The 21,867-nt window shown below is 32.9% G+C and overlaps 5 protein-coding genes across 6 annotated transcripts; 2 read left to right on the top strand and 3 right to left on the bottom strand.

Annotated features, from left to right (window-relative positions):
* The first annotated feature begins 426 nt into the window (after positions 1-426).
* Positions 427-7,591, top strand: LOC105772782 (uncharacterized). Of its 2 annotated transcripts, none has more exons than XM_012594228.2 (9): positions 427-582; positions 919-1,074; positions 1,520-2,197; positions 3,467-3,655; positions 3,758-3,849; positions 5,195-5,254; positions 5,357-5,426; positions 6,772-6,975; positions 7,076-7,591. In XM_012594228.2, exons 3-9 carry the CDS (start codon positions 1,529-1,531, stop codon positions 7,460-7,462), a joined length of 1,671 nt encoding a protein of 556 aa, XP_012449682.1. In that variant the 5' UTR covers positions 427-582; positions 919-1,074; positions 1,520-1,528; the 3' UTR covers positions 7,463-7,591. The 2 variants fall into 2 exon arrangements, with proteins under 2 accessions (XP_012449682.1, XP_012449684.1); XM_012594230.2 differs by having other exon boundaries at positions 456-582; positions 992-1,074.
* A 60-nt stretch (positions 7,592-7,651) lies between these two features.
* LOC105772784 (coatomer subunit zeta-1) lies at positions 7,652-10,480 on the bottom strand. The gene is made up of 6 exons (XM_012594233.2): positions 10,316-10,480; positions 9,455-9,614; positions 8,656-8,803; positions 8,486-8,563; positions 7,975-8,059; positions 7,652-7,890 (listed from the first exon to the last, which is right to left on the bottom strand). Exons 1-6 carry the CDS (start codon positions 10,316-10,318, stop codon positions 7,831-7,833), a joined length of 534 nt encoding a protein of 177 aa, XP_012449687.1. The 5' UTR covers positions 10,319-10,480; the 3' UTR covers positions 7,652-7,830.
* Positions 10,481-12,620: 2,140 nt separating this feature from the next.
* On the bottom strand, positions 12,621-13,442 carry LOC105774241 (protein TIC 20-II, chloroplastic). The gene has a single exon (XM_012596652.2). It carries the CDS (start codon positions 13,357-13,359, stop codon positions 12,739-12,741), a length of 621 nt encoding a protein of 206 aa, XP_012452106.1. The 5' UTR covers positions 13,360-13,442; the 3' UTR covers positions 12,621-12,738.
* A 2,100-nt stretch (positions 13,443-15,542) lies between these two features.
* On the bottom strand, positions 15,543-16,211 carry LOC128041785 (50S ribosomal protein L12, chloroplastic-like). The gene is made up of 2 exons (XM_052632111.1): positions 16,149-16,211; positions 15,543-15,863 (listed from the first exon to the last, which is right to left on the bottom strand). Exons 1-2 carry the CDS (start codon positions 16,209-16,211, stop codon positions 15,543-15,545), a joined length of 384 nt encoding a protein of 127 aa, XP_052488071.1.
* A 156-nt stretch (positions 16,212-16,367) lies between these two features.
* LOC105772266 (two-pore potassium channel 3) lies at positions 16,368-17,955 on the top strand. The gene is made up of 2 exons (XM_012593572.2): positions 16,368-17,401; positions 17,730-17,955. The coding sequence occupies exons 1-2, from the start codon at positions 16,368-16,370 to the stop codon at positions 17,875-17,877; spliced, it is 1,182 nt and encodes a 393-aa protein (XP_012449026.1). The 3' UTR covers positions 17,878-17,955.
* The last annotated feature ends 3,912 nt before the right edge of the window (positions 17,956-21,867 follow it).

Here is a 21,867-nt window from a genome sequence, read left to right as displayed (position 1 = left end):
CATAATATATAAATATAACATAATATAAAATATTATAAACTTAAAACGGACCAGGCCGGGCTCGAGCCTTGAATATTCAAGCCAGAGCTCAACCCATATTTTAAATGGGCCTAATTCTTTTTCGCAAACCCTTCCAAATTTCGAGCAAGCTTTCGAGCTTGAGCGGGTAACTCGACCCATGAACAGATTTATCCCCAACACATAAATAGGAAGATAATACGCTTCAGCGCACTTGAATCCACATTTTCCTGTATTGGTAACAATGCACATGCTGATCGACTTATATTTGGGTTAAATATCCATTTAGTTTACAAAAATTGCAGTTGAGTGGGCTTTTATTTTCCAATTGAGAATTTAGCCCAACTCAATTATTTATTTTCGTATAGATATTTAATTTATAATAATTAATATTCTTTCTTTACCATATTCCTTTTTATCTTCAAAATTCAAGCTTTTTCCATTTCACTTGTCACTCAGTTAATAATTACCTCTCACAATCAACTCTTTCTTTCCCAGCATTTTCCTCATAATTTTTTTTCTTTTTCTTTTAAAATTAAAGCTGAAGCAGCTTCTGATCTTGAGGTAATATTCTTTTTATTTGCTTTTAATTATTTATTATTTAGTAATTTAATCTGCAATACCCAGAATTTCTTTTCGAAGATTGGACTTTTGAATGGTTGATTAAAAAAATGACCTAAATTAATGTGAAAAGTTGAGCATGAAATTGTTACTAAAAGTTCATGATAATTTAGGAAAATTTATATAAGCCATATATATATCAAGTGAGATATGGTTGATTTAAATGATGGGTAGCTTTGATTTTTTTTTTTGCTTTTTTTTTTGTGATTGTTAAAATGAATTATATTTAGCTTAATCGATGGATGATAGAATACTTTTGTGTATTGTTTTTGTTCACAGATTGTATGGGGCAGCTTGATTTGATTGTTAAAAACAAGCCGTTGGTATCTAATTCAACAGTTTGTATTATCAGCTTTGAATTTTTCAGGTTACTTAAAGCACTCATTGTAGTTTGTTTTTTGGGTATTTGATGGTGTTAAAGGAGATAGCTTACAGGTTAGTATGTTTCGGGTTAGTGTCAATTCGACGAGTGCTTATTAGGTAAAAATACCATGGTGGCTGTTGTACTAGGAATTAGATTGCATTTTGCCCCTCTCTACTCAAAAAATGGGCAAATTAGTATCTATATGTTAAATAAAAAAGTTCCATCCATTTTACTATTAAAAACTGGTCATTGAATGTTAAATTGAGGTACAGGTGTTTTGGTTATTCTGACAGCCAAGCCAGTTTTTAACAGTAGAAATGGTTGAAATTATTAACAAAAAAGATCAGTTTGCTATTTGGTCTAATGTATAAGGACTAATTTGCCCATTTTTTGAATAAAAAATGCTATTTGACTCCTAGTACAACGGCCTCCATGATACCTTTACCGTGCTTATTATTAAGGGTATGAATGTGTTAGCTGATGTTGCTTCTTTGTTTGGGAATGTTTTGTATATAGAAAAGGATCATGAGTGATAACGAGGATCGATCAGTTTCTCAAAAGAATAAAACAAAAATGCCTGAGAAACATAAACATGTTCCGAGTAGAGATGTTTTGCCCGGGACTGATCTTTGGACAGATGGATTGATTTGTGCTTTTGAGTTTATTCGAGGCCATAAGAAACCAATGAACACAAGATATGGTTATAGGGTGCAAGTGCCTGCCAATAAACTAACCGAGGCATCTTCTCGAGGACTTGGTGAACAGAAAGTAATGGAATCCTCTTTCAGTTTAGAGTCAAGGGATCGTGTGGCTGTTTCTTTAGATGAATACAATAATGGACATAGCCTTCAACCAAGCCGGTTTCGTACTACCGAAAAATTTGATGGAAGCTATTGGGCACCTATCGGGTGGGAAAGAATTTCGGACCTTGTCAAAAATGTGCAAGTCAATGGAAGCTGGGATTCACAACAGTTTGAATGGATAGATACTGAAGATGATTTAACCGTTGCAGATTTAGCAGCTCCGTATTGGGAACGACCGGCAGGGCCCATATGGTGGTGCCATTTAGCTGCTGGTAACCCCACCATTGTGTCTTGGCTCAACAATGCTCAATGGTTACATCCTGCTGTTAGCTTAGCTTTGAGAGATGAAAGCAAACTGATAAGTGAGCGGATGAAGCACCTTCTATACGAGGTAATAGTCCCCGACATTCTGTAGGTAAAGTTTATTTTGCATCAGTTAAATATCACTTTAACGAGTTTCGAGTTAAATCAATTTATGTACTATTCGATTCTCTTGAGTCTCAACTAAGGGTGAGTTTGGATGGGCGGCGCGTTTACCTACGGTTAGTGTAAGAACAGCGGTGGCGGTGAGATTAGATACTGTAGCGATACTATAGCGTGAGACAAAAAGTAAGTTAAACGCACCGCACCGCACCCAATCGCCCATCCAAACCCGCCCTAAGTGGTGATAGAATATCAACTTGAGTTATGTGCTGTTTGATTCTGTCTAATGTCAACTAAATGGTGATATAGTATTATACGCATTTCGAGAAAAGTATGAAGAGAATGAATAGTAGCCTGCATCTTTGCTAATCTCTTTTAGGGTAAACTACACTGGTAGTTACTCAACTATTACTAAATTTTTTTTTTGGTCACCCAATTATAAGAAGTTGCAAAATTATCATCCAACTATTTGTTTTTTTTTTTCTTTTTTGGCCACCAGCCGTTACATTACTAATGGAAAAAAAGTTTGGTAGCTTTTAAAATTGGTTTAATAGCAACTTTAACACTCAACATTTATACATTTTATCCATTTAGTCTTAATTCTAAAAATTTTAAAATTTTAACCCTCAACATTTACACATTGTATGATTTGGTCTTTTTTATAGTTTTGTTTTTCTTTGTGACACTAATTTTAAAAAATGAGAAAAGATGAAATTTATTATCATGGATTTTAGGTATTTCCATTCTTTGTGACATTGAGGATTAATTTTAAAAGAATGAGAAAAGACGTTTTTTTAGTTTTTTAGTGAAAAGATCACAAAGAAAAGCAAAACTACAAAAAAGACCAAATCACATAATGTTCAAATATTGGGGGTTAAATTTTTTAGAATCAAAACTAAATTGACAACATGTATAAATGTTGAGGGTCAGAGTTACCATTATGCCAAATTTAAAAGCTCACATCATCTTTCCCTTGGCCATTTAACGGCTGGTGACCAAAAAAGACAAAATCAATTAGTTGGGTGACCACTTGTAACATTTCATAATTGGGTGACAAAAAAAGTAGCTTTCCAATAATTAGGTGACCACCAGTGTAGTATACCGGCTGTTTCTTACCAGTATCCCACTTGATATCTATTCAAATGTAATAATTCATATACAGGATATCATATGAAACCTCCTTAGTGGTATTTGGTTTTGTTAGATAATTGATTGCGAATTTTATCATTTATAAAAGGTCCCGGTTAGAGTGGCAGGAGGGCTGTTATTTGAGCTATTGGGACAATCAGTTGGAGATCCACTTGTCGAGGAAGATGACATCCCTATCGTGCTCCGTTCTTGGCAAGCGCAAAACTTCCTCTTAACTGTTCTTCACGTAAAAGGGACCGTATCTGGTGTAAATGTTCTCGGAATAACGGAAGTTCAGGTTGTTCATTTTTTACAACCCCTGTCACAAAGTTGCTTTCATATATTATCCCATACAAGCTAACAGTTCCATGTGATTATCGTTTCATACCATTTTTTCCAGGAGCTTCTTGCTGCTGGAGGTCACAACGTGCCTAGAACAGTTCATGAAGTCATAGCACATCTAGCTTGCCGCCTTACACGGTGGGATGACAGGTAGTTTAACTTATTAATATTCATGTTAACTCTGCTATCAAGTCTTTCCTCCTTTTTGTGTTTGTGATCTCATCAGTTATCCAAGGCAGACATATCAAGCACTTGTCTGTCACTTTTTTTTATTGAATTAATTGTGTCAGAGATCCCCAAACTATGACCTTCATTCTAAATTGGTCATTATACTTCAAAGCATTCTAGTTACATCCTCAAACTATCGATATTATATCAATAAGGCCTAAACTTCACAGCATTCTAGTTACATCCTCAAACTATCGATATTATATCAATAAGGCCCTTCCGTTACTAAATCGTTAATTTAACCGTTAAATGAGATTTAAGATTTTATGTGATATAAGATCTTACGTGTCATTTAATTGTTAAATTAATGGTTTCAATAATGTAAGGATTTGATTGATATAACATTGATAGTTTGAGGATGTAATTAGAACGTTTTAAAGTTTGAAGATCAATTTAGTATGAGGGTCATAGTTTGGAGATGTTTGGTGCAATTTACTCTTTTTTATTTTATTTTGAGTGAAGTTTAACCTACATATTGTTTGTTCGAAAACATGGATCAGGCACATATCGATGTCTGTTTTTCACCTCAGTGTCGAGTTCTTAGCATTGCAAAGTATCAGATGACCATTCCTAATGTTTTTCTCCATTGAAGCCATACCTTTTTTGTATTTGTATATCATAGTCATATATGTGCATTGATGTTTGAAGCAATGTTTATCAATACATATTATTATATCCATTGAAAATTTCAGTAAATCGAACATTTTACATGGAGAAAAACTGCAGTTTCATCAACTTGAACGTCATTGGAAGAAAACTGTAATGGTTGCAATTCTATAGGTAAAAGTATCATGGAGACCCTTGTATTAGAAGTCGGATTGCATTTTGCCCCCTCTATTTAAGAAATGGGCAAATTGATCCCTGAATGTTAGACCAAAGAGCAAATTAGTCCTTTTGCTAAAAATTCCATCAATTTTTACTATTAAAAGCTGTTCTTGTACGTTAACATGAGGTACACATGGCGTGCGATGTGTTATTGTCTGATTATTCTGTCAGCCATGCCAGTTTTTAACAGTACAATTAGGCGAAATTCTTGATAGAAAAGATCAATTTGCTCTTTGAGCTAACGTACAGGGATTAATATGTCTATTTTTTTAGTAGAAAGGGAAAAATACAATCTGGCTCTTAGTTTAAGGGCCTTCATGGTACTTTTACCCATTTCTGTATGAAAGTAGTTTATTATATTTGGTGTATATATATATATATGCATCATTTTGTGGTTCTTAAACTAATTCATAGTTTCTCTTTAACAATTTCAATTTGTAAGGTTGTTTCGTAAATCCATTTTCGGGGCAGCAGATGAGATCGAATTGAAGTTTATGAACAGGTTCTTTACTTAAAAAGATCATATAAAATTTTCTCTTTAGCATGGAGTTTTTGATATTTCCACGCATAGGAAATGTGAGTGAGAAATAGTTTTATTGTGTAGGAGAAACCACGAGGACATGAATCTTTTCGCCATTATTATGAACCAAGAAATCCGAAGATTGTCAAAGCAGGTACATTACGTTCCTTCACTCGATCAAAATCCGCCATTGTAATTGGAAAACAATTATATGTGGTGAACTTTGATAACTTCTTAATATTCCAAATTGTAGGTAAGAGTACCATGGAGCCTTTGTACTAAGAGTTGGAATGCATTTTGCCCCCCCCACTAAAAAAAATGCAAATTAGTCATTATACGTTAGGTTAAAGAGCAAATTGGTCATTATGTTAAAATTTCATCCATTTCTACTGTTAAAAATTAGTCTTTGTATGATTATCTAGTCGTTTCATCAGCCACATCAGTTTTTAACATTACAAATGAAAGAAATTGTTAATAGAAATGATTAATTTGCTCATTTTTTAAGTAGAGGGGGTAAAATGCAATTTGAGACCTTTATGGTACTTTTACCTCAAATTGCATAGCTATTAGAGATATTTCTAATTGGTTGTGTTCGCATTAGAGTATGCATTTGATATGGCTGTGTAAATGAAGAGTCATATCTTCGTACCTATGTCTAATTATGTATTGGACACGGGTACTTCAAGAAAAATGAGGAGTTTGAGCAATATGGAGCACTAATACGAGAGCTCACAACTACTCTCAGGATAAAGCTTAGTTGCTCGAACTTGTTCTGATATGGATGTTGCACTTTCTAAATATTATCTGAGTTTTCATCTCCCTTGCTCTCGTAAACTATATAGTGCTACTATATAGTTAATTGCACCAAACATCCCTAAATTATGACCCTCATTTTAAATTGGTATTCAAGCTTCAAAACATTCTAATTACATTATTTATGTTACATCTATAAAGTCCTTCTGTTACTAAAATCGTTAATTTAACCGTTAAATGAGACGTCATATCTTACGTGACATAATTTAAAATGAAAGATTTAAAGAGAATAAGAATTTTGGTTTGAGGTTTTCAAACTTTTATAGAAACTATCGTTCACTCCCTTTTTCATTTCGTTTTATTTTGTTTTTAATTTTAAAAGTTATATGGCAACATTTTTTCTTAAATTTTTATTTTAAATTATGTCACATGAGATTTTACATGTCATTTAATAGTTAAATTAACGGTTTTGGAAAGGACCTGATCAATGTAATATCGATAGTTTAAGGATGCAATTAGAAGATTTTGAACTTTGGGGACCAATTTAGAATAAGAGGGTCATAGTTTGGGGATGTCAAGCGTAATTAACTTGCTACTATATTGTTTGTATTATATCTGCTTGAAAATGCAACCCTCGTAAATCTGTGTCCTTTTCTGCAACTCAGAAACCATACAGTAAACACGAGCATAGAAGTCTCATGTAGTTTACGCGATGCATGTTCATGAATTTTGTGTTTCCGTTTTAGGTTATCAGAGTGAAATGGTCGCTCCACGCAAGAGAAGAGATTGTTTTCGAGCTTCTGCAACATTTGCGGGGAAATGCGGCTAGAATGTTGCTGGAAGGAATACGAAAGAACACAAGAGAGATGATTGAAGAGCAAGAAGCAGTTCGTGGCCGTTTGTTTACGATTCAAGATGTTATGCAAAGCACTGTTCGTGCATGGTTACAGGTTTGTATAATTTCATCGATTTCAAAGCCCATCTCATTCTTTTACCTCGTTCTGAGTGATCCGGTGACTTCATTTGCCTATTACGATTACATTATTGCAGGACCGAAGCCTTAGGGTAACTCATAATTTAGGTGTTTTTGGTGGTTGTGGCCTTGTTCTTACCATTATTACTGGGCTGTTTGGAATCAATGTTGATGGGATCCCCGGGGCAGAGGGTACACCATATGCGTTTGGTTTGTTTACAGCCATCCTCGTTGTCATTGGAATTGTGCTAATTGTTATCGGCATGCTTTATCTCGGGTTAAGAGAGCCTATAAATGAAGAGCTAGTGCAAGTTAGGAAGCTAGAGTTACAAGAGCTGGTTAAAATGTTCCAACACGAAGCGGAAGCTCATGCCCAGGTTCGTAAAAGTACTTATCGGAATAACTTGACACCAACTAGCGGAGATGGATTCCTTGATGATGCCGATTATGTTCTCATCCAATAACACATATACAACTGTTCAAGTACTATAATATGTACCATTTGCTAGCTATTGATGGCTAAAAGAAGATAAATTTTGTACTCGTAATCATAACAATCATAACACCGTTGAATGCAATTACGATCATTTCTATCCCGGATTCAAAATCGAATGCTTTTTATTGGATGCAATGAGATGGTAGGACAAATAGTATCAAGAAAGCACAGCATTGCAATAACATCAATGTAAACAACATCCGCCGCAAGTATATATTCAGTTCTATCGCATTCAAAACAAGGCACAAAAATTATCCTAAAACATATCAAATACAGTATCATTACGGAAAGATAGTACCGTCAAGCTTATCTCGTTTGGTTCAATGTAAACACATTTTACTTGAGGAGAGATCTCGTAAGATGTTCACGAGCGGTAGCCAATGCTTGAGTTATTGTCTGTTGGAGCACCAAATATGTTAATATGGTGGCAATGGATTTGGCTAAGGGATAATCAGAAGAATGAAAAAGAAGTAAGTTTACCTGCTCGGACAAAGGAGCTCCGGCATCCATACTATGACTATCAACTTTTCCGGCAATGACATTTGCATCAGTTTCAAGAATGATACTGTCCATAGATTAAAAAAAGGGAAAAAAAAGAAAGTTAAAACACAATGATTGGAGAAGCATCCTATGGGGATAGTTGCTTCTAGTGACTCCCCTTGGTTCTATATCCTAATTTCTATCCTTTTTCATTCCCTATCCAATAAATCCAAACATACGTGAATGAAAACTGTAAAAACTAATCACTTCCTTTCTTTTTCGGCCTGTATCCTGGCATACATCATTAGAGGATAAAATGTGTGATTAGAACAGAACCAGCCAGATGTTTAACCTAGAGTATTTTGAGGAGAAGAATTAAGAGACATTTCCGGCGAAGAATTTTACCAGAGACGCTTTAAATAATCGAACAAGCAAAGAAAATTTATCTACTTGGAGATTCATGAAACAACATTACTTAAACTACGATAGTACAATGAATGATAATTCATACCCGCCATCAACAATCTCATCGAGGCACAACAAAATAAGATCCAAGTTCTCCAATGCTTCCTTTTTGTCCTCAGTGCCTCTGGAACAAGGGGAATATACTAAAGTTAGGATAATGATATTGAACACAAACGTATCAGAAGACAGTTATAGTACGAAGTATGATGAAAAAACCTAAGGAGGAGTCCAACAGCATCAAAAAATCCCTGGAGCACTGTGGCCAAGATGATCTCGTTTTCATTTTCACCTCCGGTAACAAAAAAGTGAAGGTCTTGAACGAACTTGTATACAACAATATAGTTGTCAAACATTGTTATCTCAGCTGTAAAAAATGCACCATGTTAAAATAGCAATATGAGCCAACCCATAATGTTTCTTGTTCCATGTTACACGGATTTGGGAGTAAATGTGAGATGCAAATATGTCAATTTTATAAACAACAATAATTCGTATATTTGGAGGATTGCACCTATATACTCGTATCTGATTATGTCTCGAATATGGGTGATTCGAACATGGATTATTCAAGAAAAATGAAGAGCCAGAGTGAAATGGTTCTAATTGACCCAAGAGAATGGCTATGTTGCTTAAGTACTCTTGTATGACACTCGTGCCTGACACACGGATATGAGGATATGACATCCAAGGATCTCCCAATACATAGAAAAACTTAGAAAAGACTAACCATACCCATGAGGGATACATATCTGTATCCGACACTCACAGCCGAATCCGAGTAACACAAGAAAATGGTAAAAGGCAAACAATGTCCAAAACAATATATCCAAGGTAAACCCTTTATGCACAAGAAAAGAGCCTCTCTTTTTTTTTTTAATTCTCAATTTCAATAAATTGTGAGCACCATTGATCAACCTTCCTAACATATCTATAGGATCTATACATACAAAAATCAAATCAAATCAAATGTAAGGAAGCATTAACGAAGGAAAAAATGGTGCAAAAACTGATCTACCTTCAGTTCGAGCATTAGTCTTCTGGGTTTTGGTAAACACAGCTTTCTCAAAAGCTTCCTTAGCAGCATTCGTTGGCCAGTCATCTGAGTAATACTTAACAGCTATACGTTTCCCTTCGGAATCCAAAAGAAGGATGTTCTTAATTGTAGGGCATAACTCCTACAAACAAGAAAATCAATGAAACTTCCATATAAATAAAGATTCAACTAACCAAGCTAATTCAAATCTTAAAAGGATAAAAAAAAAATCCTTCAAATATAGCTTCAATTTAAAATGCTTTTCTAGCACTCCAGTTCAAGTTAAATCCTAAAATTCTAAATCTAATTTAATTTCAATTTTAAAATTTAATCCTTCAAAACTAAAAAGCTTGGATCTGAGTCTAACACTTAGAAAAAATAATATACATGTGAAGGAAAATAAATTCAAATCCTACAAACAAGAAAACCAAAGAATTTTTCATAAAATAAAGATTCAACTAACCAAGCTAATCCAAATCTTAAAATAGAAAAAAACCCTTCAAATTTAGTTTCGATTTAAAATACTTTTCTAGCACTCCAGTTCAAGTTAAACCCTAAAATTCTAAATCCAATTTAATTCCAATTTAAAATTTTTAATCCTTCAAAATTTAAAAAAGCTTGGATCTGAGTCTAACTCTTCGGAAAAAATTAACAATTTTGCATATGAAGGAAATTAAATTCAAATGCGAGGTAAATAAATTCAGATCTGACCTAGATATAACTGAACATAGCCAAAGCGGATCTTTAATACACAAAAATTGGAAATAAACAAAAGAATTATTGAAAGTTCGTATGATGCGAAATTGAAAGACTGCATAACTGAATGAGAGAAAGAAAGCTAACCATTTTTCCTTTTTTTTCTTTGTTTGGCAAGATTTCTCGGGAAAATATCGGGATTTTCTTTTGACAAATGCTCTTTATGAACTGTGTGACTGCGACGAGAAATAACGGGATGAGGGAAGATTGGAACTGGTATTAATATATGTAATTTTATTATTAGAGTTAATTATAACAACATCCTCAAACTATGACTTTCATTCTAAATTGGTCCTTAAATCTTAAAATATTTTATTGCATTCTTAAATTATCGATGTTATATAAATAATTTTTTTGTTACTAAAATTAAGTAAAATATCGAATCTTATATGACATAATTTAAAATAAAAAACTCAAAGAAAAAATATGTAAAAATCTTGGTTTTAAGGGTTCTTATTTTACTTTTAGTTTTCAATTTCAAAAGTTAAGCGAAAAATTTTACTATTCTTTAAAATTTTCAATTAAAATTATGTCGATAAGATTTTATGTGTCATTTAATGGTTAAATTAACGATTTTAAAAATAAAAAGACTTGATTGATATAACATTGATAGTTTTAAGATGTATTGGAATGTTTTGAAGTTAGGAACAAATTTAGAACGAGGGTCGTACTTTGATGTTTAGTACAATTAACTCTTATTATTATTGCCACCCAATTAATTATTTACTTAATTGACTGTAAAATAGTTGAGAACACATGTGATCTACCCAGTGACAACGTCGTCTTGGTCCCCTTATAGAATTTAAAGGAGTAAACATAAAATTTTCTATTTTAAGGGGATCAAGACGATGCTGTCCCTGGGTAGATCACATGTGAGCTAAAATGCAATTTAACCATGTATTAACTTAATTTTTTATAGAATTTAAAGGAGCAAACATGCAATTTTCCATTTTAAGTTAATACATGGTTAAATTGCATTTTAACTCACCCAAAAATGATAAATTTTTAATCTAATCTTTTAAAAATTATAAAATTATAAACTGATAAAATGATAAATTTACATTTTAACCCTTAAAAAAATATGTAAACTAGAGTCCCAAAAACTTTTCTGCTTCTACCGCTAAGTCGGCTGCTCAACTTACTTCAGCTCTAGTTCTTCTCTTCTTTTAACATTCCAGTGTGTTGTCCCGCCTCCCTCTCATAATGGGGGCCTCTTTGGGCTCAATGTGGGTTTTCTCTTCTCCGCTAATGAGAGGTTACCACCTTCGCTGGAGTTGTGGTGGATCTGGGTGCTGCTGGCGATGGTGATGTTTACGAGGGCTGGCCTCGGCTTCTTAACTGATGCAATAAATTTTACCTACGGAATGCCGAGGACTATTACCTCATATAGAAGATGCTTCATCATGTAACCACTGGGCATCATTGAGCCAAGACAACGGTGAGGCGACCAGCAACCAAATGGCACCACCATTCGGGCCCTGCCAGTCACTCCCAGTCAAACCATCTTCCATTGACTCGCACATTTTTCAACTATCAAACCTTTCGGTAGCAAGGAACTGGTCTGGTTGAAGGCTACGTCCATTGCTGTATTCATTGAAAGAATTAATCACATGAACATGATCCCTTGGCTCCAAATAGAAAGAGGACTCTGTTAGTTTCTGTCCATCCAGTCCTGAAGAAGAAGGCTCGGTTTCTTATGACCTCGAATAAACTCGAAAAGCACAAATTGTTTGCCTAGGACCCTATAACCAACCATATCTGGAGTTTATCAGTTTCTTATGAACCCGAAAGCACAAATCAACCCATCTGTCCAATCTCTCAGGCATGGAACCGGCATGGAATTAGCCTGGTTCAAGGTTAGGTCCATTATTGTATTCATCGAATGAAGCAACCAAACCATCCCTTGGCTCCAAACCGAAAGAGGACTCTGTTAATTTCTGTCCATCCAGTCCCGGAGAAGAAGGCTCGGTTTCTTATGACCTCGGATAAACTCGAAAGCACAGATCGTTTGCCTTGGACCCTATAACCATATCTGGAGTTCATCGCTTTCTTGCCCATCCGTCCAAGGATCAGTCGCAGGCATAACATCTCTACTCGGGACATGCTTATGTCTCTCGAGCATTTTCTTTTTGAGAAACCGGTCCATTACCATTCATGAAGTACCCAAAAACAAACTACAATGAGTGCTTTAAAGTAATCTGAAAAAAAAGTCAAAGCTGATAATGCAAACTGTTGAATTAGATTTAGATACCAACAGCTTGTTTTTAACAATCAAATCAAGCTGCCCCATACAATCTATGAACAAAAACAATATACAAAAATATTCTATCATCCATTGATTAAGCTAAATATAATTCATTTCATACAAGAAAAATCAAAGCTACCCACCATCTAAATCAAACTTAATAATTATGAAGTTATAACAACAGTTTCTGGGAATTGCAGATTAAAATACAAAACAATTAAAGAAATAGAAGAACAATATTATTACTAAATTATACAAAGGCTGCTTAAATTTGCCTACCAGCAGCATCAGCAACGAAAGGTAAATATGGAGTCCGACCCAAAATACTAGAAACCACCCCATAAACAAAACACAAACAACTAAAAACAAAAACCCCCGTATGTCCCCAAACCATGACCTTAAACCCCAACCCGACCCGACCCGGATTAAATATTCTCGTTAGCAACAAAGGCACCACCAGCAACACATCCAATGTCACAGCCTGCATCGAATTGAACCTAACGTAATGACTGAAACTCGGGTTACGAACCACACCAAGGTACAAAGCAAAGAAAGCGACGAAGCTGGCGTAAGGTACGGATTTGTAGAGGGATAAGAAGGGTAAAATGGGGTCAAATAGAATACCCAATTGAGGGTATTGGATGAATAGGTAGCGACCGTATTGAAGGGAGTTGAAGAAGGGGAGACTGTAAGCTGCGACGGAGATTAACCGATCTGTGGCTGGAGTAGGGTTAAGTGACATGCGGGTGATGGTGGTGGTGGGTTTCTTTGGAAGGCGGAGATTGGGTTTTGGGTGGCTGAGGAAGGGGATATTGGGGTAGGGTTTGGGGTTTAAAGGGGAAGGTTTTAGGGTTAAAGAGGGTAGAGAGTAACAGAGAGCAGCCATTTTTGGTTTTCTTTGTTTGAATTGAAAGGCTTATGGGATTGGTTCTAATTTTTGCCTTTGGAAATTCGACTTTTATATGTGTTGTGCCGGACCGGTGAATTTTAGGGTTTTGTTAGAGAATAAACAGTAAATCTACCCTGGAGAGGTTCAATTAGTCTTTTTATTTAAAAATTGGTAAATCAGTCTTTTTATATTAGATAAAATATTAAATTGATCCTCTATGTTAAAATTTTTATCTATTTTTACTGTTAAAAACTGACGTAATTGACAAAATAACTTAGTAGTTACACTTCCACGTGTAACCTTATGCTAACTTATAGTGACTAATTTTAACAGTAAAAATTAATAGAATTTTTAACAATAGGATTACTTTGCTCTTTGATTTAATGTACAAAGACTAATTTGCCCATTTGTTGAGTAAAGAGGGTAAAATGTAATCCGACTCTTAGTACATGACTCTCCATTGTTCCTTTACTAAGGAAATACATTGTTTAGATCATGCGCCAAAGTTAGATTTGGGTCAAGTTTAAATAACATATTTCATACTTATCCGAGTCCGACCCAACTTAAAGAATATATTTAAGATTTTGTCCAAACCTACTTATATTTGTAAATGATTATTCTATTCTAAGCCGAGCTTATAAAAATTAATAAATAAAAGACCACTCACCAAAATATCAATGCTCAAATTTTATAGCTTTGGGCACACTATCTTCATCGTGCTTTTCCTACCTTAAGTGGAAAAAGGTCCTAATTCAAACTCTCGACACTCTGGTTCATAACCACATTCTCTAATCTCTTTTTTGAAATTTAAAATTTAAAATTTAATATTTTTTTATTTATTAAAAATTTATATATAAACAACTTAACACTTTTTATATTTACATTATAATATTATATATTATTATAAATTTAATCATTATAAACTATATATAACATAATAAAATTTATTACAAATTTAGATCACAGGCCGAGCTAAGCTCGAGTCTTAAGTGTTTAAGTCTAACTGTTAGCACCATTAAATATTTTTATTCAATTCCGGTCAATTACAAAAACAATATCATTATTATTATATAGCTACTAAGTGAATATTGTTTTTTTTCAAAATACTACGCCATTGATTTTTTTTAAAATCTTTGATCTTAGAAAAGCGCACCATGGTCTGAGTGAACTATAGGCAGCTACAGAAGATAAAATAAAGTGTTGGAACATTTTCAATATATATATAGTGTCTCAATAGTTGCAAATGAAAAGTTATAAGTAACTAGAAATTCTTTCACTTGATTATTAGCAAACAGTCATGTTATTCAAGACATATATGTCTATCCATTTGAGTAATAATGTTCCTATAAAAAGACGTGAGATCTCTTATAAATAAGTGTGAAATTTCATTTACATGGCACCAATATATATATAGAGAGAGAGAAACAAAGTTTCTTTCTATTCTTTCACTATATTTTATATTTATAGATTGTTCTATAAAGAATTGCTGTAGAAAGTCTTTATAGAAATTAATGTCTATGCTATGCTCCACTCAGTGCTCGATAGACTGTTTCCGCTAGTGCAAAACGTAGATAGTTATTGGGTTTTATTGTATCCTCAAGGTTCATTTGTCGGTAACTCTTTTGCACACTATAATGTAGGTGGGGACGAAAAGAGATCAAGTGAGACAGATTAGAAGAAGCTTTTAATCTGGAGCAAATTCACTGGTTCCACAAGTCTAGGGTGGATTGGTTTGTTGCAGGAGAATGAAACACAAGATACTTTCAAGCATTAGTAAAAAGGAGAAGAGTTAACAATAGAATTTGGCCAATTAGTAACAACAATGGCATATAAGCTATCTCAAGAAAATCTAAATTATCTCTGTTCTCCAATTACTAATGACGATATCACCAACACAGCTTCTTCTCTTGGACCTGATGGTGTAAGCCTGCTATCTTCTTTGCATTGGGACTTTGTGATAAACTGGTCTGTCTGTTATGGGATTTCCTCAATGGTGGATACACCGAAACCTTTCGTGCATATCTTCGATGAACGGAGGAATTCGACAAGGAGATCCTTTATCTCCTTATATTTTCATTCTCTGCCATAATGTCCTTTCCTCAACCTTGATCAAAGAAAAAGATGAAGGCCTCATTCATGGCATTAAGCTAAGCAGAAGAGGTATTGCTCTCTCCCACCTGTTATTTGCTGATGATGGAACTCCAAGGCTGGAGAGCTAATCTCCTCTCCTTGGGTTGTTTCTTCAAGGTTCTAAGCAATGAAACTTTAGCTCTAGCTTCTTCAAGTTGTTTCTTGGCATCATTTGTTTCCTCTTTTCGAGGCTTTTTCGGTAAGCCTTCAAAAAACTCTTTCGCTTCTTTCAAAGCCAAACTTATTATAGCCTTAACTGCTTTAATTACCGCAATCTGGGCATTGCTAGAAACCTCCTTGATCACCATATCGGATTTCGTTTTCTCTTCTACGACAGCGGGTCCAGCATCGGTAGCCCCAAGGGCGACAAGCTGGAACAGCCGCAGGTGCGAGAACAGTAAGTGATTTAATTTATTAATAATAAAATATAAGCGATTTAATTTGATTATAAAATATATAATAATAAAAAATAAAAAATTATTTTTATTTAAATTTAATTATAAAATATAAATAATTTCTATACTTTTATTATTTATAACAGTAAGGCAAGGGATTAAATTGGCGTAAATAAAAGTATAAAGACTAAACTGAAAATATATGAAAAGTACAAGGACTTAAAATTCTTTTATCCTTTTTCCATACATCTCTTTACGTACTCCATCTTCATGGCATTCGCATGAATGGACTAAATTAAAACTGTTCCAAAACAAGACACCCATCTACGATATCCTCTGGTGCTAATAATTTCACTTTTTTTTTTTTTCATTCAAATTTTTATTTTTATTTTCCATTTCTCAAAATTCCCATTTCTTCTATTGTTCTTCATTGAATCTGCATTTTCTTTTAAAAATTTTCCCCCAATTTTCTTTTTCAAAATGGAAAATGATCAATTACTATCATATTTAAGCCCTAGGAAAAAATTAAGGCCACCCCCAGTTTTTCTCCCATCAATAGTCGAATCACTAAATTCACCAAAGCCGCCGCTACCACCATCATCATCTTCAGATACCATTTTAAACCTTCAAGAATCGCTTTTACTTCAAAATCAACAAAATTCACCAGCAACACGATCAGACCCAAATCTCACATGGCGAAAAATCAATCTCCACCGATGCAAAACGGCACCAGCAATGGCGGTTTTAATGGATGCAATCAATCCATCAATCCCTAAACCTAAATTCGGATCCGAATCAATTGTAAGACAAGCTTGTATACTTTTAATATTGTATTTATCATTGGGTGTTGCCATATATTGGTTTAATCGTCATCATTTCGTCGGTCCAAAAACGAATCCTGTTGTCGATGCATTGTATTTTTGTATCGTCACGATGTGCACCATTGGGTTCGGTGATATTACCCCTAATAGTAACGCTACTAAGTTGTTTTCGATCTTATTTGTGTTGGTCGGTTTCGGATTTATCGATATTTTACTTAGCGGTATGGTTAGTTATGTACTCGATTTACAAGAGAATTATTTGTTGAAAACGGTTCAACATGATGGTGACAAAAGAGATTTAGCAACTAGTTATATCATTGATGTTAAGAAAGGGAGGATGAGGATTAGATTGAAAGTTGGTTTAGCATTAGGTGTTGTGGTACTTTGTATTGGTATTGGTGTTGGTGTTATGCATTTTGTTGAACATCTTGAATGGTTGGATTCCTTTTATCTTTCGGTTATGTCGGTTACGACAGTCGGGTACGGTGATCGGGCATTTAAAACGATGCCTGGTCGGCTTTTCGCTGCAATTTGGTTGCTTGTATCGACCGTTGCCGTTGCTCGTGCTTTTTTGTATCTGGCTGAGGCTAGAGTTGATAAGAGGCATAGGAGGATGGCTAAATGGGTGCTTGGTCAAGACATGACTGTCTCGCAATTTCTCGCCGCCGATATAGACAACAACGGTTACGTAAGGTATGCATCTCCATGAGCACAATATTAAGTTATATTTTTATCCTAAAAAAGTAATTTCCCATTTTAGTAGGGGTCAGGCCCCTGCCAGTCACCCTCCCTTTGCCCCTGCACAAGACGGTTCCGACATCTGCTTTTCGTTATTACGATCGAATATTGATAACTATAAACGCCTTTTATTACCCTTTTCATGTTATGTTTGAAAACTCCCCAAAAACCTTTATGATTTATCTATGACCCCTCTAAAGTAACCTTTTAGCTTCACCCATCTTTATGTTCGTTTAGGTGTTTGTGATATATGATTAAGTTTGATGTCGGTTTACATATGCAGCAAATCCGAGTTCGTGATATACAAACTCAAGGAACTGGGAAAGGTATCGGAAAAAGACATAATGCAAATCTCCCAGAAATTCGACAGGCTCGATTCCGGCAACTGCGGAAGGATATGCCTCGCCGACCTTAAGGATAGTCATCATTAGTATACAACTATGATTTTTGAAGGTGCAATAGGAATACCAACAAGTAGAGAAAAATGGTGGGTTCATGTTTTTGTATTCAAACGTGAGCATCGGTGTTTATACGAGCCTTTGTTCATGTTCTGCTTTGAAGGCATGGAAAAGTATATATATAAATGTGAGAGATACATCATTAAATTATATCTATCTTATCGATCTAAAATATTATATAGATATTTAATGCTTTAATTTTTTACATAAAATGAATAGTTAGACCTTTTTTTAAATTACCAATTGAGCCTTATCTTGATTGACATTGGCATTGTTGCCAATGTAGAAGGACGTGTGTTCAAGTGTGCTAAAACTTATTATCCTCCTATTTATGGATTAGGGAGGGGTTATGGGTAGTTCTAAGCATTATGTAAAAAATAATTTTTTTTTAATTTAGGCATAATGTCAAATTTGTCCCTTAACATTTAGTCAATATTTCCGTTAAAAATAACCATTCAATTCTTTTTTAAATGATGGTCAAATTTGACTATTTTTAAAAGGTTGAATGTCAATTTTAACTAAAAAAGTTTAAATTGAAAAAATATAAACATTAAGGACTAAATTTAATATTATATCTATAATTTATGTCAAATTCGACATGCAAGATGTAGGGCATGAAATATAAAAATATCAAAATCTCATAATCGAGAAAAGTAAAATAATAAAATAATATTAATTTAATCTAAAATCTAATTTAAATAAGAATTATTTTATATATTTCAAAAATATCTATATTGCTAATACTTAAAAATGTTAATACATATAAAATTAAATTAATAATATATAAAAATAAGTACGAAATAGCATATCGGAACATACTGATACTAGTACGTATCAATATCAATAAGGAAACGGTATATTCACTAATACGATATTAATTACTTTAATATAAAATTATTTTTAAAAAAATTGAACAATTTCATTATAAGTTCTAATCATATCTGCTCTTTTTGACACAATGCCTAGAACTACCCGTAGTCCCTCCCCAACCCATAAATGGAGGATAATGTGCTTTAGCTAGACCTGTTCATGGGTTGGGCCACTCGATTTGAATCGAGTCTTGTAAAGGTGTGCATTTGATTGAATCGAGTGAAAAAATTACAAGTTAAATGAATTGACCAGTCATATTTTATCATCTTAACTTGATTTGAATTTTTTTTAATTGAATCAAGTCGAATCCAGTGAAATTGTTCAAGTTAAATTAAAAAATTAAACATGTCAAATTAAATATTTGTGACAGTATAATTAATTTCATATTAGAACACATAAATTTGAAACCATATAATATATTTTAAAACATTTTTAAAGAAAAAAATAGAAGATATTTTAGTATGATAAATTTGAATAATTAATTAACTTGTTTATGTCCCAAAATTATTGTTTTAGAAAATTTTAAAATTTTTAACTTACTTTATATATTCTTCAGAAATTTTTTAAATTTTTTATAAATTTTAAAAAATATATAAATTTTAGAATTTTTATAAATATTTTGATTGTTTTTGTAATTTTTGTTGAAAGAGAGACCAATTTACTTATTTTTAAAATTGACAAGGATCAAAGGAGTATTTACACCAATCTATTATTCAAATTATTCGAATAGTAAAATTCAATTCAACTCGACTCGAACACGAATTACTTTTTAACTTGAAATTCAATTTTTTTTTTCAAATTGAATAGTATTTTTTTCAGCTATATTTTTTATTTTGAAAAGCATAATTGCTGCGAGACAACACAAATTTTATACTTTGAATTTGTGCTCTACAGCATAATGGACATGGTAGGCTATGAGTCGAGTCATCTATTTAAATTTGAAAGTTTTCCTAAAAAACGAGAGGGTTTAGATAAATTGATAGAATATGTAAGTATTGAGGATTAAATGTGTTACTACACCAGTTATAAAAAGGTTTTTCGCTATCAATTTACCAGCGGATAATCAAAACAGGAACAAATTCAAATGTTAACGCCTAAAATTGAAAATTTTTAAAGTTGAATGACCAAAACAGAAAACAGGACTTAATTGGATCAAAATTAATTATCCCTTTTAAAAAGAAAAACATTTCAATAAATAGAATAGCATGTGCAATTGTCAGTTGATTGAAAAAAGACAACATAGAAATTCAAAGAATATAATTATTATCCACTTGACCCGATCTTATAATTTCTGTTATATTATTTATAAACATTAGATGTATTAAAAATTTAAGTTAAATAAAATTGTATGCAAATACACGTTTTCTGTTAATTAATGGTATTTAAATTAGGGAAAATTTTGAATCTCTCGGGTTGATATTGTCTTTGATGGAGATTTTGTCTTTTGATTATGAAAAAAAGCTTGAACCCATTGACTTTTTAGACAACCTTAGTCACTTACGTTCTCATTAGAGTTGGGAGACAAAGCTCTAGTTAAGGACAATACTGATTTGTTGAAGGGTTTGTTGGTTTTCGACGGATGAAACTTTGAAAACTTCTCTTGAAGGAGTTAGTCTCCCTTCAAAATACATATTGCAAGCACTGTTTTCAGAACCGGACCTGATTGAGAATCGACCGAGGTACTAGTTTGGAATAAGGGGTTGAAAAAGCTAACCCACTAACTGATTGAACTGGTTGAATCGGCACTCTAGCCTGTTAAACCAATTTTCTCTATTTTTCAAAATAATTTATTCAAAATAATTTATTAAATTAATCCGATAAAAAATTAATAATCCGACTGATTCAACCTCTGATCCAATTATGAAAACCTTCATTTAGAGACTGTTTTTTTGTATTCAATCATAATTTTTTTTGTTAGGTTGTCAATTATAAGTTATAATAATCATACCTATCTTAATTTGCCTAAACCAATAATAAAACAATATAAAGTTGTTTAGAATAGAAAAAAGAACTTATTTTTTTATCATTTAGTTTAAACCAACCCAAAATAATAACATTAATAATTAGGTAAGGTTCCTTAGTTTGTACTTTTGCATAGTTCCAATACTTAAAAAATGTAAATTATAAAAACAAAAATAGTGGTTAGACTCTTTTAATATTATTTACAATAAGATATTTTTAAGTAAATTATATTGGTAGTTGTCGATTGAGTCTTAACTTGATTAGTATGAGTATTATTGTCAATACAAGAGTACGTAAGTTCGAGTGCACTAAAACGTATTATTCTCCTATTTATGGGTTGGGGTGGGACTATGGGTAGATTTAGGCATTGTGTCAAAAAGAACAGATATAATCAGAACTTATAATGAGATTGTTAAAAAAAAATATTATATTGGTAGTCATCAAACTATTTTTGGTCATTTAATTATAAAAAGCTACAAAATGGTCATCAAACTCTTCGACTTTTTATTCATTTATCCCTAGCCATTAAATTAATAACGAAAATATAACTTGACAGCTTTTAAAATAGACATGATAGTAACTTTAACCCTCAACATTTACCCATTATAAAATTTGGTCTTTTATTGAAGTTTTGTTTTTCTTTGTGATATCGAAGGTTAATTTTAAAATAATGAGAAAAGATAAAACTATTATATTAGATATTTGGGTGTTTCCATTTTATATATATTTATCAAATTTAGTTGATAAATTTGTTAAATTTTTTAGTTTTTAAGTAAAGGGTCGTAAAGAAAAACAAAACCAAATTACACAATATGTAAATCTTGATAGTTAAATTTTTAGAATCAATACTAAATTGACACAATGTATAAATGTTGAGGGTTAAATTTGTTATTATGCCAATTTTAAAAGCCATTAAATCATCTCTCTGCTAGTCATTTAAACGAATAGTGATCAAAAAGAAAAAAATCAAATAATTGGGTGATCATTTTATAAATTTTCATAATTTGGTGACAAAATGAAACTTATCAATAATTCAGTGACTACTAGCGTAATTTACTTTTTTTTTAAAAAATTTTACTCTTACAAATATAAATGCATACCCAAAGCAGCAATTATAGTATGAAATCAAAT

The sequence above is a fragment of the Gossypium raimondii genome, chromosome 6 (assembly GCF_025698545.1).
Source record: "Gossypium raimondii isolate GPD5lz chromosome 6, ASM2569854v1, whole genome shotgun sequence".
Classification (NCBI taxonomy): Eukaryota; Viridiplantae; Streptophyta; class Magnoliopsida; order Malvales; family Malvaceae; genus Gossypium; species Gossypium raimondii.
Note: the sequence above shows the minus strand (reverse complement) of the source record. Positions and strands in the feature narration are given on the sequence as shown.